The sequence below is a fragment of the Callorhinchus milii genome, unplaced genomic scaffold (genome assembly GCF_018977255.1).
Source record: "Callorhinchus milii isolate IMCB2004 unplaced genomic scaffold, IMCB_Cmil_1.0 Scaffold3, whole genome shotgun sequence".
Taxonomy (NCBI): domain Eukaryota; kingdom Metazoa; phylum Chordata; class Chondrichthyes; order Chimaeriformes; family Callorhinchidae; genus Callorhinchus; species Callorhinchus milii.
The window spans coordinates 6,879,872-6,895,320 of NW_024704744.1; the positions used below are offsets into that span (position 1 = coordinate 6,879,872).

The window sequence follows — 15,449 nt, forward strand, 5'->3', positions numbered from 1 at the left end:
GACTGAGTTCTTGCTGCTACTTTTCTGGCATGTTTTTCAAATCGTTCTGCTACAACTTCTTCCCTTTTCAAAATCACATGAACAGGCCAGGCTTCAACGTCTCATCGAAGGACAGCTCCTCCAAAAATGCAGCAGACCCCCAGGACTGCATTGGAGTGGAAGATGTCTCAAAGCGTTTCACAGAATATACTTTAAAGTGAATTGACTGTGTATTTTGTGGGTGAAACATCCATGGGAACCTTGATCTGTGCAAATTTGCTGATCCATTTTCCACAATTATGCAGGCACTGGATTTCACAGCTTTGGTCGCTTATACAGAGAATAAACAGAGTTGCACCACTTTAACAATATATCCTGTGAAGCTCTTTGAGACGTCTCAAAAATGTCATGAGGGCGCGAGGAGCCGTGCTCTGGTACAAATCTTGACTGTTCATCGCCTTGGGACGTTCTTCCGACATGAAAGGCGCTCGCTCTACAAATATAATTTTGGATTTCATTTAATTGATTATTTTTTGGGTGAAATGGCACCATTGGAGGAGCTCGCATCTACATAGGCTCGATGGGCCAAATGCTTCCTCTTTAAGATTTGTTTGTCGGACTGGCTCAGTGGCTCTTTTGCCTCTGAGCCAGAAGGTTGTGCTTCCAAGCCCCACTTCAGGACTTTGTACTCATATAGTCTTGGCTTACACTCCAGTGCAGTCCTGGGGAAGTGCTGCATTGTTGGAGGAGCTGTCCTTCGGATGAGACTTTTAAACTCTGGCCCGTTCATGTGAACTTTAAAGATCCTATGGCGCTATTCAAAAAGAGAATAGAGCTTCTTCCTTTCTGTGTCCTGGCTAGCAATCTCCCTATAAAATTGGTTGGTTCATTCATGGATGTTTGTGGGACTTTGCCGTGCACAAACTGGCTGCTGCATTCGCCTACAAAGTACACAGTCTCTACACCTTACAGTAAACCCCATGAAGCTCTTTGAGAAGTTTTCCCGATGTGAAAGGTATAATATCAAATGTGAGGATCACTATTCCTGCCATGATTTGATTTTCACGCTGAGAAAAGGTAGATTTTCAACCTGATTAACTGCAGTTCGAGCAACACAGGATTTTAGAGCTCGGCAACATTTAGCACTCAAAGAATTTGCTCTAACATTCACTGTCTGGATTGTACCACTGTTGCCATGACAGCATGGTTTAAAATATAAACTATCCATAAACAGACGGATTAGTCATCAACAGCGAGGAGTTTTTTTTTAAACAAAAGCATCTTGAAAGTCCACCTGAATGGGCCATGGCTTAACTTCTCATCCAAAGTACAAAGCACTGCATTCATATAGCGAGAGATGAAAGAGGCGCTCGTCATTGAGTGGACGAGGGTTGTGGAGAAAATGTAACCTTCTAAACCAGAGCCAAGAACATCTTTGTAATTCAGTATTGGAAAATGTTGCGTTGCTTCCAGTCCTGTTGACTGATACTCTACCATACCTCCAGTGAGCATCAGACCAAAAACAGATTTATGTCTGTTTTATGTTTTGCCCACAAAATATATGGTCAATTCACTTTACAGTATATTCTGTGAAGCCTTTGAGATATCTTGAAAACGTGATAAGGCTTTCTGTCAAATGCAAGAATTATTATTATTATATGGCACTTTTCATGTTGGTAGGACGTTCCCGAGCACTTATCCACTCTTCACACAGAAGTTCTGTAGTGTATTGATTTGAGCACTTAACTTCACAAGCAAGAGGGTTCGATTCCTGGTCAGGGCAAAACCTTATGCAAGTTTCCTTACTCCACACGTCTCTGTTTACCTAGCAGTAAGTAGGAATCCGTTTGTTAGTCGATCGGCGGATCGCTTTTCTGGGAGTAATAATCCCTTTTTTAGAAAAAAATTGTCATTCAATCCGTATTGGTGGGACACTGCTATGCGCAATTGGCTGCCTCGTTTGTGCACCAAGTATACGGTCAATTCACTTTGTGGTGTATTCTGCTTTGAGACGTCTCAATGACACGATCAGGCACTATGTGAAATGCAAGGATGATTATTATACAAGGCTGCGAGAATGTACAAACTTGTATTTATATAGCATCTAATAGAATGTCTTTGGAACACTAAATATAGGGTTACAAGACTGTGGCAGATATGGCTGTGGAGGTACGTGTGTGTGTGTGTTTTAAAGGTTTTTGAAGACTGGGAGGAAGGAAGTGTGCCAAAGTGATTTTGGAAAGCTTGTTCCAGAGGTCAGTAGCGTGATGGCTGAAAGCTCGGCCTTCAAGTTATGGAGCTGTAGTTGCACTTTCAATTGATAACATGATTTAAAAATCATTTTTTTGCAAAATACACATTCCTGTAGAGTATTGGTTGGAGCACACAAACGAGAGCACTCAGGTTGATTCCGGGGCAGGGCGAAACCTTAGGCAAGTTTCCTTACTCTACACGAGTCTGTTTACCTAGCAGTGAGTAAGAACCCGGTTGTTCGTTGTTTGGCGGATAGGTTCCATGGGTAATAATCCCTCCAAAAGTAAATAGATAAATAATTTGGTCACTCAATCTGTGACCGTTTGTGGGACACTGCTGAGCGCAATTGGCTGCCTGCAAAATGCAAAGTCAGTTCACTTTACAATATATTCTGTGAAGTATTTTGAGGATTTTCAACGACGTAATAAGGCGCTTCATCAAATGCAAGGATTATTATTATTTTCATGAAACACTATGAGACGTTCTCCTGGAAGGCAAGATGTCCAATGTAAGCATTCTTTTTATTTTTATTACTCTGATGCTGACTCTCCCAGGCCATTAGATGTTAAGTGTGAAGTTAGTGGTGCGTTTTGACTTGTGAGTCGGGTCTTTGACTTTGGGTCAGAGGGATTATTATTATTGTTTGATAAGAACTAATAATACTTGTATTTGATGGTGTCTTACCAACTATCAAAACTGTTCATAGGATTTACTGTGGAGTGAGTGTATTCTGCACGTGCCAGCCACTTTTGTGCACTCTCAAATATGGGAAATGTTTCTCTATCTCCTTCCTCCAGAAATCACCCCTCTATCCCCCCCTCTCCCACGCCACACGCAATAATACTCTTCCCCCCCCCCCCTCCTTACACCATATTGTATAGAAATATCTCATGTCCATGAATCTTATAGATAAAGCTCAAGGTCCATCCAAGTTGCTCAGGAATGTTAGCTGAATAAAGTAGAGAACTTCAAGTATCTCTTCCAGGCTGTGAATGTGCCAGCTCTGGCCATTACCTCCTCCTCACCATTGGTGGGCAAACCTTAGGCCATCTTGCCCCTCCTCTGGCACTCACTGCTTAAATCCCTTTGCCTTGCTCCCTCCCATTCCACTTTCAAAACCCTTCCAAAGCACAATTGCTTTAACTGTACCTTCAGTCCTCCTCTATTCCGCCCCTCCACATTTATCTCCCACGCTGTTCAGCCTTGTACTTCTATTTCTATAAAGGACTTGGACCTTGTATAGTCAATGCTGATAGTCAAATGCATTAGTGGGGCTGTGCAGCATTGGTAGTGGTTCTGACCATTGGATGAGATGCTAAATTGAGTTTGGATGGATATTAAAGATCCCATAGCACTATTCGACAGAAGAAGAATTTCTACTAGGATCCTGATCCAGAATTCCCTCTCCCCACCTCAGCATCAATAAAATTGGTCACACACTGTGCAATTTGGGTGCTGTGGTTGTCTACATAATGCACAGTCACTCAAAACACTTTACAGTATATCCTTTGAAGCGCTTTGAGGCATCCTCCTTCGATGGAAGGCATGAATATATCACCTCTATCCTTGTCCGGCTCCACTGGGTCCCCATTCCCCAGCGGATCGGGTTCAAGATCCTCATCCTAACCTGTAAATCATTCTATGGTCTTGCCCCACTCTGCAACTCTGCCCCACCAGGCTTCGCGACCACATCACTCCAACCCTCGCTCCCCTCCACTGGCTCCCCATCCCCCAGAGGATCGAATTCAAGATCCTCATCCTCACCTACAAGGCCATTCACGGCCTTGCACCCTCGTACCTCTCTGACCTACTATCCCCCTACCTACCTTCTCGTACCCTCCTTTCCTCTGGCTCCGGTCTGCTCCACATCCCCCGCCCCAACCGCCCTACCATCGGTGGCCGGGCCTTCAGCCTCTTAGCCCCTAGGCTCTGGAACTCTATCCCCAGTGCCTTCGCCGCCTCCTCCCTTTCCTCCTTCAAGACCGGTCTCAAGATCTTTCTCTTTGACCGTGCCTTCAGCTCCCCTCTCGACTCTCTACCCCCTCCTCGCTCCCTCCCTCCCTTCCCTCCCCTCACCCTGACCATTTCCCCCCTCCTCGCTCCCTCCCTTCCCTCCCCTCACCCTGACCATTTCCCTCCTGCTCGGGTCCTGACCCAACTGTACAGCGCCTTGGGACGTCCTCCCGACGTGAAAGGCGCTCTATAAATGGAATCTTGTTGTTGTTGTTGCAACAACTACTTGCATTTATATGGGGCCCTTCACATGGAGTGTTAAGTATCTTGGAGTGCTTGGTGTCTTGGAGCCAGGGAGAGAAGGGAGGTGAACCTAGACACAGTCGGAGACCTCCTCAAACCCTATCACTCCGGCTGCTCCCTCTGCCCAGTGTAAATTTGTACTGTGCATCCTATGCTCAGATTGTTTATTGAGTAACAGAGAATCTCTCGCTCATTCACGGACAGACTTGCTGCAGACACATAGTGGCATAGGACTCCCACATTCACGTGGGACTTTGGCCCAGCAAAAGCTTCAGATTTGCTTTGTGTTATTTATTTTGTGCTGTAGCCACACCTTTGTGTTTAGAGCTGGAGCGTGAACTGCTGGAACCAGTCTCTCATCAGTCCACATCAATCAAAGGCAACCACAGGACGTTCCAGTGGTGCAGCTTCACAAGGCTTCTCCGGCTTGTGGGAATCTCCACTTAGTATGTGCAAAGACACATTCCGGGTTTGACCAATACTTGCTGAACTAGCATTGCTGACCCATCAACATTCAGAGATCAGTAAGATGACACTGCTGAAGTAAGCTGACACCATTATTACCACTGCTTGAGTGTCAGCTTGGTTTAGTGGTAGGACTCTCGCCTCTTGAGTCAGAAGGTTGTGGCTTCAAGCCCCACTCCTGGACTTCGAAACATATAGTGTACGTTGATACTCCAATGCAGTTCTGGGGGTGGGGGTGGGCGGGGGTGGTGTTGCATTGTTGGAGGTATTGTCCTTTGGATGAGACGTTAAACCAAGGCCCGATCTGCCTGTTCAGGTGGAAGTTAAAGATCCGTGGCTCTATTTGAAAAGAGAATGGAATTTCTCCAAGTGTCCTGCCTCCCCCCCTTGGATGTAGTTTCATGGCTGGGACATTGCTGTACGCAATTGTGCTGCCACGTTCGCCTCCGCATACACTGCTACTCCATTTCAAGGTGATGCCTTGAAGAACTGTGAGATGTGCTTACCCTGTGATAAGGTGCTTCACCAAATACAAGGATTATTATTATAATTGAGCAAAATACTGTTTGGCCCCTGAATCTTACCTCTGTTGTAGGACAGCTCTTCCTTGGTGCTTTTGGTAGTGATGGAAATCCACAGGCACTTCAATATCCGGCTCAAGGTTGTGGAGGGCAAGCATATGACATTCACCTGTGTATTTTTGTATGCAAAAATTAATCAACAACTGCAGCGGGTTGCCAGCAAGGATGACACTGGACTCATTTTAAGAAACCATTGCCATGATGGGGAGATGGTAGGGTGGGCATTCTTTGTTTCAGACATTCGGACCTTCATCCGGTCACCTACGATCTCCAGATCTTGCATTACCAACCAGCAAGCTCTAATTCACAAGACATTTAGTCTTGTTGCAAGTTCTACAGCATTTTTTCCCCCAAAAAAATTAACTGCGCAAATTCAGTGGTTCAGAAATTAATTAATCACATTTTTCTTATTCGGTTAAACCTTTTGAGAGGTACTGCAACTTAGACCCAAAGAACTCGTAGAGCTTTACAGAAAAGAAAGGGGCGAAAGAGAGAGAGTCTATCATCAATCACCCATTACATCCCACTGCTGATAAGGTTCCAGAATGTCTCTGTATGTCATGTTGTCACTTCATGAATCACATCCTGGTACCACCCTCAAAATCAGTAGAGAAGTTGTGTTGTGAAGTTGTTCCGAAGGTGGGTGGTGATCGATTTATTAAAAAAAATCATCTTATCTTCCTTGCTATTGAACGGAAGCTCATTGGAAGTAGAGACGTTGCAGTTAGCTGGGTCAGCCGCACTCTGAATTTATTCCTCTTTGTTTTCGTCTCTCCACAGATGAACGGGACAAAGTGCAGAAAAAGACTTTCACAAAATGGATCAACAAACATCTCATTAAGGTCAGTAAAATTTCAATGTGTGTGTGTGTGTTTTCTCAGGTTTAAGAACACCTGACTCACACTTTTACTGCCCAATGCAGGGGGATAAGTCTCTTGAGTCTCATGTCCATCTTTGAAAACAATTCAGTGTATCATGGCAGAGAGTTATTTTGATTCTCGTCCTCTCCATACCCTACTTTTCTGACCTCATGTGAACCAACAGTCCCAGCCACTAACTACTCACCAAAAACTAGCCTGCTTCACATCTCCCACCTGTTTTCCCTTTCATCCGGTGGGTGAGCCTTCAGCAGGTCTGCCTCTGTTCATTGGAAATCCATCATGGAGTCGCTCTCCTTTGGCCGCTCTCTCTCAACTTTTAAAACCTCAAAACTCAAGACTTAGCTCTGTGACTGTGCTTACACATGGAGATTCCTATGTATTGGGGCAGAATGCACCCTCACTTCCTGGAGGGAGTGATATCTTTGTCTAACAAGCGGTACTCTTACATAACAAGGTCAGGTAAGGATATCAAGGGATATGGAACAAAGGCGGGTAAATGGAGTTGACGTACAGATCAGTCATGATGCACCCTGTTTACCTAAACCCAGAGAGTATTAGGCACAGGTCGGTGAGAGCCAAGGCTTGGAGACACCAGAGTGTGCTTCGGAGTACTGCTGTACATCTTGCCATTGATAGCACCAGGTGGCAAGTTTTCCCACTGCTTGTTGAGCTTGGACCACCTTATTTAGCTTGCAGGGTTAACGGGAACTGAGTGGAAAGAATCCCTGCCCCTAGTGACTGGTCTGCCCCGCTAAGTCCTGTCGATGAGCCAGGCTAGCTGCGATGTCATTAGCAGTACCCTGGAGAACTGTGGACTGCCTGGCTCAGAAACAGGACTACCGAGACCGCCACAGAAAGTTGGCTTGATTCTGACATTGTTGTCGAGCATGTTTTGTTTGCTTATCCCCCGCTTCCCCCTCGAGGATAGTGTTGAATTCCAGGATCACTTCTTCTGATGTACTTAGAGAGCTGATTTCCCAAGGGTTTGTTGGATTTTGACCAAATCTTCTATTATGCTATTAGTAATAAAAAAAAGGAGTTCAATAAATCTTTACAAGAATTTCTGTAAAATAATAGGGAACTGGGATTCGAGCTGTCAGCTCTTGTGGGTAACTTGTCTTACTGTGTTAGATTGCTTTCTCCCACGCTGCAATCTGTTTGATCACAGCTTCAGACAGGCTTTTTATGGGCTATTCAAAACAATCAAATTACGTGAGTTCAGATTAGTCATTTATTTTACCATAAAGCAGTGTGACATGGGGCTTGTGTTTGCACATAGCACTCCTCACCTTGTTAATGGTTTTGTAATGAGAAACGTTCTAACCTTCTTATGTTTTTTCTGATGATTATCTTATCTTGTAATAAAAATCTAGAAATTTGGTCACTCAATCAATGACTGTTTATGGGGCATGACTGTGTGGAATTGGCGCCACATTTTGCCAACAAAATATACAGTCAATTCACTTTACAGTATATTCTGTGAATTACTTTGAGACGTCGCAACGAGGTGCTAAATCAAATGCAAGGATTATTATTTTCATGTTAAATTAATTGCCCTTCAGTTACTGACGGGTGCAGATAGTTTCACCAACTGATGCATAGAATCATAGAATCGTACAGCAGAAAAAGAAGCCGTTCGGCCCATTGAGTCTGTGCCTGCTCTTTGAGAAGAGCAATGTAATGTCAATCCCACTCCCCAGCCCTTTCCTCATAACCCTGCAAACCCTCCTCAAATACCCGTCCACCGCGTTTTATAAGTTGTTATCAAATCGGCCTCGACCATCCTTTCAGGCAATGCGTTCCAGATTCGAACAACTCGTTGCATGAAAAAATATCTTCTCACCTCCCCTCTGCTTCTTTTAGAGACCTCAAGTCACCAACACACCCACCAGTGGAAACAGTTTTTCCCTTTCTAACCTATCAAATCCCCTCATGATTTTGAAGACCTCTATTGGGTCTCCTCGTAACCTTCTCTGCTCCAATGAGAATAATCCTAGCCTCTCTAGCCTTTCCTCATAATCAAGGTCCCTCATTCCTGGTACCATCCTTGTAAATCTCCTCTGCACCCTTTCCAATGCCTTAACATCCTTCCTATAGTGTGGTGCCCAGAACTGGGCGCAGTATTCTAACTGAAGCCTAAACAATGTTTTATATAGGTTAATCATAACCTCCTGACTCTTGTACTCTATGCCCCTATTTATAAAGCCTAGTATCCCATATGCCCTTTTTACAGCTTTATCTACCTGTGCTGCCACCTTCAAGGATTCATTTACCTGACTCCCAGGTCTCTCTGTTCTTTCACCCCCCTTAAGATTGTATTACCAGCCTATATTGTCTCCCCTCATTCTTTCTACCAAAATGCATTACCTCGCATTTCTCCACATTGAAATTCATCTGCCATGTGTCTGCCCATTTTACCATTCTGTCTATGTCTTCCTGCAGTTGGCTCCTATCCTTAATGTATTAAATAATGTTTAATATTACCTGCAATTGGGATTATGTTTTATCATGTTACTGCGACGTCTCAAAATGGTTCACAGGATTCTACTATAAAGTATAGTGACTGTATAATTTTTGTGGGCAAATATGACAGCCAATATGTGCACAGCAATGTTCCACAAATATCCACATGGGAATAAACAATTTTATTGGGGGTATCATTGGCCAGCATACTGGGAGACACTGATTTGTCATTTTGGTTGGTGGGATCATGAATATCCACTTGAACAGACGGACAATAGTTCAGTTTAACATCTCATCCGAAGGACAACACCTCCGACACTGAAGCCTACCCCCAACACTGAATTATTTCACAACAATCATTGAAATTCTCTTAATCCAGCTGTTGCCGAACCTCACGGATGGTTTAGAATCTGGATTTGGATGTTTGAAGCTCCTGTATGTGCTGCAGAAGGAAAAGGAAACTTTTATCCACAAGATGTTGGTGACTGTCTTCACTTGTGCTTCACATTCTTGTTAGCTTGACTGCTGATGAGCTAAGTCCTGGCACACAGCACACAGGGCTGGCTATTGACTGTGTGTTTGCTCATGCTGCCTGAGGCTGCAGTGACCACAGTACAAGGTGATGTGATCATTTATGACCGGCATTCTCCGGGGTTAGGCTGGTCTTGGTGACAGTTTGGCTCAGTCGGTAGCATTTTTGCCTCGTGGGTCAGAAGGTTGTAAGTTTAAGTCCCATGTCGAGACTTTCAACTCACCATTGAGGTTGACTCTCCAGTGCAATGTTAGGGGAGCGATGTATTGTCAATCAGAGGTGACGTCCTTTTGGATGAGATGTTATTAGCGAGGTCCTGACTGGCTGTTCCAGTGGATGTTAAAAATCCTGTGACACTACTCAAAGAGGGCGATTATTCCAGTGTCCTAGCCAACAATCTACCAGAAAAAATTGGTAATTTTCTTCAAGTCCCTTCACTCTCTGGCACCTCCCTACTTCTCCATCCTCCTCATGCTCCAATCCACCACCCGGTGCCTCCGCTCGACTGGCACTAGCCTCCTGCTCATCCTTCGCACCCTCTGCCCCACTATCAGAGGTTGTGCTTTCAGCCACTAAACCTCGAAACTCTGCAACGCTCTCCCTCAATCTCCCGCCTTGCCCTCTCTCTCCCCTTTTTCAAGCCCCGCTTGAAAACCTTCCTCTTCAACCATGCTTTCAGTCACCTCCCACTCCTTCCAGGCTCAGAGTCAGGCTCCGCCACTGTTAAGTTCCCTGCACGGAGGGCACTATATAAGTGCAAGTTATTGCTTATAGTCTTGTAATCAAATTGCCTGCGTTTGCCTAACAATACACAGTTACTACACTTAACAATAAAATGCCATGAAGCGCTTTGAACTCTTGCATCTAGTCCTAATTTTAGAAGGCGGTTTATTTTTAGTAACTGCAAGGAAAAAACTTTTCCTAATTTAAAGCTGAACAAGGTGCGATTGTTCACCATATTAAGTAATTTGATTCTATGGGTTGGACAACGTGAGTTGATTTTGAATGAATGAATTGTTGAGTTCTTTTGCAACAAAATGTATGTTTTCCTGAAGAGCTTTTCATTTCCTAAATCGCTTTAGTTACATTTCAATGCTGTTCCTTGTGAGAACAAAACACAGAGCTAAGAGTTGATGTGTTTAATGTTAAATGTCAGATAATAATAATCCTTGCATTTGATATAGCGCTTTTCACGTCGGGAGGACGTCCCAAAGCGCTTCACAGAATATACTGTAAAGTGAATTGACTGTATATTTGTGGGCGAACGCGGCAGCCAATTGCGCACAGCAATGTCCCACAAACAATCGTAGATTCAAAATGACCAATTTATTATTGTTTTTGGAGGGATTATTATTAGGCGTGTGGAGTAAGGAAACTTGCCCAAGGTTTCGCCCTGTCTGGAATTGAACCCAGGTGTCTCGCTTTCAAAGTGAGTGCTCTAACCACTGAGCTACAGGACTCCACTCCAGATAGAGAGAGTGAAGTGGAATGCAAATTCTATAAGGGCGTGTTGGGCTGTCTTCCAAACAGTGTTACTGATGCCTTGGGGTGAGGTGAGAGCAATCTCCTTAAAGTGACCTCTCTGGTGAGGTCAGGGGCATGAGAAACGTCAGGGGCGTGCCCTAATATTCTCCCTAGCTTGGGGGTCAGACTCCGCCACTGTTAAACACTCTGGGATGCTACCGAGCGTGAAGGGCACTGTATAAATACAAGTTGTTGGTATCTGAGGAAGGAACAAACAATGTCACTCTGAGTTCAATCTAGTCTTAGGCTGTCAGCCAAACTATTTTGTCTTGAAGTCCAAGATCACGTGTAGTCTGTGGAAAATTCTCAAATTCTGTCTTGTTTGGAAGCTGGAGCAATTCAAGATCTGCACAAAACTGACTTCCAAATTCTTGCCGGAATTGAAGAATTTTCCACGAATTCTGCAAAATCTTAAGATTCCTGAAGAAAATTGGCTCGCATGTGGGCTAGTTGTGTCAGTATGGCTCAGTTGGTAGTGCTCTCGCCTCTGAGTTAGAAGGCTGTGGATTCGAGCCTATGTCGGGACTTGAAACGCATGTTATCAAAGCTAACTCTCCATTGCAGTGCTAGGGTTGTGTTGCATCGTTGGAGATGCCATCCTTCTGATGAGACATTAAATCGAAGCCCTATTTGGCTGTTCTGGTGCATGTTAAAGATTCCATGACACTATTTGAAAAGAGAAGGCTATTTCTACCTGTGTCCTGGCCAACAGTCCCCAAAATATAATTGGTCATTCGTTGCATGGCTGTTTGTGGTATATTGATGTGCATAAATTGGCTGCCACGTTCTCCCACAAAACAGTCACTATGCTTTACAGCAAATTCTGTAAAGCACTTTGAGATGTCCTCCCAACATGAAAGGCGCTGTTCGAAATATAAGCTTATTATGATATACGTTTATATTTATATTAAGTGTCACCAATATGATTCCACAACAGATTGAAGAGATCAAAAGTAAAATATCTACAACTACATTTCAAATAGTTTTATGTGTGTTTTTATGAACAGGGATAATAAGCATATTGGTCGTTTGCAAGGTAATGTTGTAATTAAACCATAATAATGTGGAGTCCTGTAGCTCAGTGGTTAGAGCACTCGCCTTGCAAGCGAGACACCTGAGTTCAATTCCAGGCAGGACGAAACCTTGGGCAAGTTTCCTTACTCCACACACCTAATAATAATCCCTCCAAAAAACAAAAACAATAATAAATTGGTCATTTTCAATCCACGACTGTTTGTATGCAATTGGCTCCCGCGTTTCGTCCACAAATATACAGTCAATTCACTTTACAGCATATTCTGTGAAGCGCTTTGAGATGTCGAGAAGACGTGAAAAGCGCTTCACTTGGTTTGTCGGTGAAATAGTGAAACAGTGAAATAGATTGAACTGCCCTGTTCTGGCTGCGGCTTGGACTAATGCGACTGATATTGGATAAGGGTCATTTACACCTTGGGCATCGCTTCTGTATTCTCATCTATATCAACTAACCAATTAAGGCAACGATTGATCAGCAGCAAAAATACTTGACTTGATAGAACAGTCCTGGAACTGTCAGGCACATGTTTAGACGTCAGTGAAACACCCACGTTTGTGTGGTTTTTAGTCACTTAGTGATGATCAGCCAGAAGGTTCAACTGTGCAGTTCATGACAGATGTGCTGTGGAGGTCCATTTGAATAGATAAGTAGATAAAAATTGGTCAGTCACTTCATGGCTGTTTGCTTCATGGTACGTTTGATGTGTGCAAATTGGCTGCAGTGTTTGCCTACAAAACACGTAGATTTTGTGAAGCGCTTGAGAAGGCTTGATAATGTGTTTGGTCTTGATGCTCTTAAGTATGTGATGAGTTTCTGAACGTGTCAGACGACAGCTGGCTGACCACAAAAAAAGGCCTCAGCTTGCTCTTGTAAAATCTGTATGTATCTCATCATTATAAGTTCTGTCACTCTGGAATATGAACCACCGGTACAGACAGACCGAGAACCTTGGTTTAACATTTTGAGTCAGTATCTCAAGGACATCAATTTAGGATACTACATCAACAACCTGCATTTATACAGCGTTGTTCGTGTAGGATTAATGGCTCAGAGCACTTCATAGATTCAAAGTCTCGATCTGGGGTTTAAACCCACAGCCAGCTGACTCTTGAGGGTGAAAGTGCTACCAACTGAGCCTGACTGACAGTTTTGCACAATTTATAATGGGAAATTTCAGTTAAAGTCACCAAAGAGTTTGACTTTAATTGAAATTAAAGCCACGTGTCACACTGGCTGGAATGTCAGCCCATACATTCCTGAGATGTGACAGAGATGTTGAAGATATTTTTTTAAAGTGAATTCAAAAAATTGGGGCTAAGTGTGCGTCTCTCACACAAATTAGTGTCTATACGTCAAACCATTTCAAAGTGCCATACAGCGCAGTTCTGGTTGGATGTTAAAAATCTAGTGATGCTTTTCAAAAGGAGAAGAGAACTTCTCCCATTGTCCTGAACAATAAGACCCCCAGATAATATTGGTCGTTTACCTTATGTGTGAGAGAGCTTGGGATCCGCATTTGTCTACAAATGCAGCTACTGCATTTGACAGCAATTGCCTGTAAAGACCTTTGAGATGTTTTTGAGAATGTAGCTGATATTTGAAGTGCAGGGATTATATATATATATATATATAATTATTTTGTTGTAGAAATTTTTGCAAGTTTCTTCATGAGGCAGTGCTAAGACCAATGTACATTTTCAGCCTCTGAATCTTACTTGACAAGGCTTGGTTTGATCTACCCCAGATTTCTGCCTGGGATGAGACGGAAATCTCACAGTGAACTGTTTCACCTTAACTCACAGTAATTAAGAGCTTCTGTTTTTAATTCCCATTCTGTCCACTGCCATCTGGCACGCAGGGACGTGGGAAGATTAGAGGGAAAATGGCAATTGATTTTTTAATAAAATGGAATATAACACGTCAGCGGGCCTTACCCTTGGGTGCCTTGATGAATGTGTCAGATGGGCGTCAGGGGTGAAGTTTCTCCATTTTGGAATAGTGACGGTAATGCCATTTGTCAGATTGACAGCTGGAGGCCCACTGTCCTACGTCATTGGTACAGGATCCGTGAATCCACAGAGTATTGGTCACTCGTGTCAGTTTGTACTGAATGATACCAAGCTGCTTTTTCTTAGCTAAAATCAAAGGTGTCTTACATTGCTGCTGGGTGTGTGTGTGTGTGTCTCTCTCTCTCGTGGATTATCTGGCTGGTCCTGTTTTGGGAGCTATGTGCTTGTCCTGTTTCAGACCGTATAAATGTTTAATAAATTGTACAATTAATAGAGCGGCTCTCACTTCAGGAGGACGTCTGAAAGCGTTTCGCAGGTTTACTGTATTTGACTCGTGATTACTGTGTATTTTTGTAGCCATTATTGGGCAGGCCTTCTGCCGCTTTACTCCTACACTCTGGAACTCTATCCCGCAGTCCCTCCACCTCATCCCCTCCCTTGCCTCCTTCAAGACCCCTCTCAAGACTCTCCTCTTCGACTGTGCTTTCAATCACCCTGCTTCCAACCCCTGCCCTCTTCTCTCCCCAATCCCAACCCCCAGCTTGCATCCAAAGCACTGACTGTTCAGCACCTTGGGATGTCTTCCCGACATGAAAGGCGCTATACAAATGAAATCAGACAAATGCGGCAGCCAATTTTGCGCACAGCAGTTTCCCACAAAGAAGCTGTGAAGTGAATGATAAATTTTATTTCGGGAACCTGTTGGCCAGGACATTACGAGAAACTCCATTTTTAGCTTTCACCTGAACAGGCAAACCTAACTCAAGAGGCGATAATGTTTTGGGGGTCAGCCAGGTGTCTTGACACATGCGGAAACCCATCATTGTGCTTAAGAGTATCCAAACCAAACTGAGAATTCCACGCATCCCAACTACACATGGAAATCCCAGAGATAGATTGTGGAATGGAATGCGCACTCTCTCCCTGGAGGGACGTACCTTAATTACATAATTCTGAAACGTATTAGGCACAGGTTGGCCAAAGGCAAGGCTTGGGAACCCTAGAATTTGCGTTGGGTTACCTCTGGAGTCCAACCAGCTAGAACCACACAGCTTGCCCTTGAGAGCACTCCCTGGCAAGCTTTCCCATTGCTTGTCCAGCTTGGACTACCGTACCCATTAGGGCTTTAAGTTGCAGGGTTAGCAGAAGCTGAGTGGGAGGATTCTCTGCCACATTGACTAGATGCAAGACTGAAGCAGGTCGACACACAAATCAATGCAAACGGTTGCGTAATATATTGCCAGTGAATCGGATATCTGTCAAGGGCATCGAAGCTGAAAGCGATCAATCAAATTTCACAGATGGAAATATTCTCCTGTTGCTCCATTTTTCTGTGTGATTTAACTTGTGTGTTTGGTCAATCAGCGCCGCAGGAAGATGCATTGATTTTAGTTGCTCTGCCCATTGCTTGTAACGTTCTGAGTCCCTTGTGTATATACCAGATACTCGCAATCCCGGCTTGTAAGATGA

General features: G+C 43.9%; 1 protein-coding gene across 1 annotated transcript in view; it reads left to right on the top strand.

Moving 5' to 3' along the window:
- LOC103179015 (dystonin) overlaps positions 1-15,449 on the top strand; it is a 323,265-nt gene that overhangs the window by 67,704 nt on the left and 240,112 nt on the right. Inside the window, exon 2 of the mRNA XM_042333693.1 lies at positions 6,315-6,376. Within this exon, the coding sequence (XP_042189627.1) occupies positions 6,315-6,376 (62 nt within the window). The remainder of the gene's footprint in view (positions 1-6,314; positions 6,377-15,449) is intronic.